Genomic DNA, 4241 nt, shown 5'->3' on the forward strand with positions numbered 1-4241 from the left:
CATCACTATAAGAGATTAGAGTATACTAAACTTTACACATTATATAGGCTACACTAACGTGACGTTTAGGCGGTTCGTTTATCTATTATACGTGATGTTCGTTTTCTTGGGGGTGGTTAATGAAAGTGTTCCAAAACGTGACATTAATATCTTGACGACCTAATATATGTATGTATATATATTAATTGTATCTTATATAATTCACTTCGTTATCGCATGAGTTACCACTTTTGTATCCTGTACTTCCAGAAATCGTCTGCTTTTTTCGTGCTTCCAAATAATCGTCTACTTTTTCGTCAAACTCCAAATAGGCAGGTTCAATTAACTTAGAAAAGGAAAAACACCGAAATTGTCGAAGTAGAATAGTTATCGAAACGATTAGTAATCTGGCGAAGAAGGAACAGAAGGCAAAAGGGTCGAAGCAGTAAATGAGATGGAGACTGGAAGGGCAGAAGAAGCAAGAACATCCCCAAACTTCGGTGACACAGCAGGAGCATAAGACACACAAACGTCTATTTCACGTTGAAGATGGAAAATAAATTCTTTTAAAACTAAAGACCGAGTTAATGAGACTTAAAACTCCTTAACTATTATACACACACATCAATCACCATCATAAAAGATCTTACTTTATATCTTTGGTTCACTGACTTAAGTTATCTGATGAGTCTTGAGGAGAAAAAACTGGATGAATTGCGGTGAATCAAAAAATAAATTAGGGCACATAATATATTATTACTTTTACTCTTGGTTAAAAGAAAAGAAATCCGTAATATAATCATCAACAGACCCGTTCATTTAGAAAGAAGAAACTTTGTATTTACGATTTTTCACTCTATAACCTATTATGACGTATGTTTCATTTGTTTATTAGTAAAACTTTAATTATTATTAATTTATTCGATTTTTAAAGACGAGGAAAATTTTCTTTACTTCTTAATTTACTGTATTATTGAATTCTAGATATTTTTAGTAAACTGTCAAAGAAGGTAGTTTTTATTTCAAATTTACTTATTATGCGCTAGAAAGGCTTATAAACTTTTATATTAGTTTCCTTTACTACATTGAAATGTTTAATCACTTTTAAAGTAACTGCATTCACATATTCTTTATTTTATTAAACGTTTCTAAAAACCGAAAGTTGTTTACAATCACCAGTTAAACGTGTTACAGATTAAAATCAGCATATATGAAAAGTTTTTTGTTGTGTTTTCAATTTGTTTGATGCTCTTTAGCTAAATATTCTAGGTGAATACACACGCTGCGTGGTTTGTATTGCTATTTGTCGATAAGAACGGAAGATGGCGCTGTGTGATGAACCAACAGAACCTGCTCAGCCGAAAAGTAATCACAATACTGGTGCGCAGTGGCTTTTGATCGATTTTGGTTCTGTTGGGTGCAGAGTTCCTTCTACGGTTGTCATATATGTATAACTGTTTCTATGGGTAAGAGATTAGAAGTTGTTTGAAAACGGGCCTAAATTTTCTATATCGATTCAACTTTTTAGGTGTTGAGATTCTTTGACTGTGTGTTTTATTGGGCAGGAGCCTGGACACCGGGACGATTCGGTTAGTCCTGGCTCAAAGTGCACAGCTGGAAGAACCAGCTATGCGTCATTCTAAACTTGCTTGTGAAATCAAGAAGAACTCGACTTTCCAAATGTTTCCTTACTATTACTTCTAATAAGACAAGACGCTCACTGACTATCTGTGCCTTTCCAGCAACACTCGGATGTTCTACCCTCAAGCTTGAGTGGGAGAGAAACTCTCCAAGATGGAGATGCTTATAAACCTTCTCTTCTTCCCGCTGCTTCTGTGTGGAGGAGCAACTGGGGATGAATATATTGTTCCTTCTCCTAAGCCAGGGTAAGATGTTATTTAAATTCTTCCTTTAAAAATACCAATTCAAAAACAGAAATACTTTTTTCTTCTTTGATTTGAGATTAAAGCTAAAGAAAAAAGATATTCATAAAATCATCACCAGACGTTATGCTCAATAACGGAAAAATTGTTGATAAAAAAAAACAATACTGTATTTTCTTTATCTAAAATTAACAGAAGGTTGTTGAAAAACCAATACTGTATTTTCGTTATGTGAAATAACAGAAGCGTTGTTGAAAAAAACAATATTGTATTTTCTTTATCAGAAATAACAGAAGATTTGTTGAAAAAAATACTGTATTTTCTTTATGTGAAATAACAGAAGTGTTGTTGAAAAAACAATACTGTATTTTCTTTATCAGAAATAACAGAAGATTTGTTGAAAAAAAATACTGTATTTTCTTTATGTGAAATAACAGAAGCATGGTTGAAAAAAAACAACCTTCTGTTAATTTTACATAAAGAAAATACAGTATTGTTTTTTCAACAACTCTTCTGTAATTTCTGATAAAGAAAATACAGTATTGGGATAAACAAACAATACTGTATTTTCATTATCTGAAATAACAGAAGAGTTGTTGAAAAAACAATACTGTATTTTCTTTATCAGAAATAACAGAAGATTTGTTGAAAAAAAAATACTGTATTTTCTTTATGTGAAATAACAGAAGCATGGTTGAAAAAACAATACTGTATTTTCTTTATCAGAAATAACAGAAGATTTGTTGAAAAAAAAATACTGTATTTTCTTTATGTGAAATAACAGAAGCATGGTTGAAAAAACAATACTGTATTTTCTTTATCAGAAATTACAGAAGAGTTGTTGAAAAACAATACTGTATTTTCTTTATGTAAAATTAACAGAAGGTTGTTGATAAACAAACAATACTGTATTTTCATTATCTGAAATAACAGAAGAGTTGTTGAAAAAACAATACTGTATTTTCTTTATGTGAAATAACAGAAGAGTTGTTGAAAAACACAATACTGTATTTTATTTATGTGAAATAACAGAAGAGTTGTTGAAAAAACACAATACTGTATTTTCTTTATGTGAAATAACAGAAGAGTTGTTGAAAAAACACAATACTGTATTTTCTTCATTGTTATAGGGACAGCACTATCAACATAACCAAAATTTTGAATGAATTTTTTCAACAAGGCTACGACAAGAGAGTGAGGCCAAACTATGGAAGTAAGTACTACTTTTCTTGCTCTTGGTCATAGTTTAAACAAAGTATTAGGAGAACTACTGATTGTGTGAAGACAACTTGATATTTTTTATTTGTTATGCCGTAGAAAAACTATTTTTTATTTTAATTTTAAAAAAAATTCAGTAAACTTTAGATATTTATCTATAATTTTTTAACATTCTAAGTAAATTAGAGATACAAAACAAATGTCAGTTGTGTCAAGACTCTGAGGACAAAGAAAAACTGAGGATATTTTAAATTAAGAAAGTAGAGAATAGTGGCGTTACTACAACATATTCAATATAATTTAGTTAATTACATATATCTTGATATCGTTTCCAGAAATAAATTATTATATTTTGAGTCTTTAAAAGACTTCGTAACTAAGAAATGAATACACGTTTGAAAATTGTACTTACTACAATTCCACCCAGAGTTATACGTACATTAGTATATATGATTGTGTGTTAAAACATCAGAACATCTGACTAACCAAACAAAGTTCAGAGCTGTAGGACAACTAGAACCAAGTTTACTATAACTCTTCACGGGGAAAACAAACTGTCCTTTGTTTTCCTTGATAAAAAATAAACTACTGAAGAAAAACACAAGAGACAATCGACTTTTTAATGTATTTCGTCTTTTAACTACTTTGATGAGCTATTTCTTTCATAGCGTTCATTAGTTTTCCAACATGCTGATAAATAAGATTTGAATCTGCAACTGTTAACCCAGGCTACGAAAACCTTCGGTTCATACTTAGGGTAGAAGTTTAGTTAGGCTAGTTTGATTCTGTATTGTGACAAGGTCATTAAGATATAATGAAATATATGGTCTAGGATTAAAATATAAATTATATGCAGTTTGCAACAGCATTCTCTATTCTTAACAACAAAGTTTCCTGTTGCATATAAATTAACCCTAAACCATAAGTCAATGATGTTTCATCATCTTATGATATTCTCGTCTCAATAGTAAAACCAAATACGTGTTTTCCTCATAACTGCTGATTTCTAAGAGACATTTGACATTCTTCATTCTTTCAAAACATCAAAATGTTGTCTTCTGCAACCTACGACAACTTGCATGCAAAATCAAAATGTTGTCCTCTGCAACTTTAGACAACGTACATTCATCATCAAATGTTGTCCTCTGCAACCTACGACAA

At 30.7% G+C, this 4241-nt stretch overlaps 1 protein-coding gene across 1 annotated transcript in view; it reads left to right on the top strand.

Moving 5' to 3' along the window:
- Positions 1-1375: 1375 nt before the first annotated feature.
- Positions 1376-4241, top strand: part of LOC111087565 (gamma-aminobutyric acid receptor subunit gamma-3-like) — a gene marked incomplete at its 3' end in the record, with an annotated part of 8007 nt that continues 5141 nt past the window's right edge. Inside the window, exons 1-2 of the mRNA XM_022394599.1 lie at positions 1376-1865; positions 2993-3075. Of these exons, the coding sequence (XP_022250307.1) occupies positions 1774-1865; positions 2993-3075 (175 nt within the window). The remainder of the gene's footprint in view (positions 1866-2992; positions 3076-4241) is intronic.

Source organism: Limulus polyphemus, unplaced genomic scaffold (assembly GCF_000517525.1).
Source record: "Limulus polyphemus unplaced genomic scaffold, Limulus_polyphemus-2.1.2 Scaffold2304, whole genome shotgun sequence".
Taxonomy (NCBI): Eukaryota; Metazoa; Arthropoda; class Merostomata; order Xiphosura; family Limulidae; genus Limulus; species Limulus polyphemus.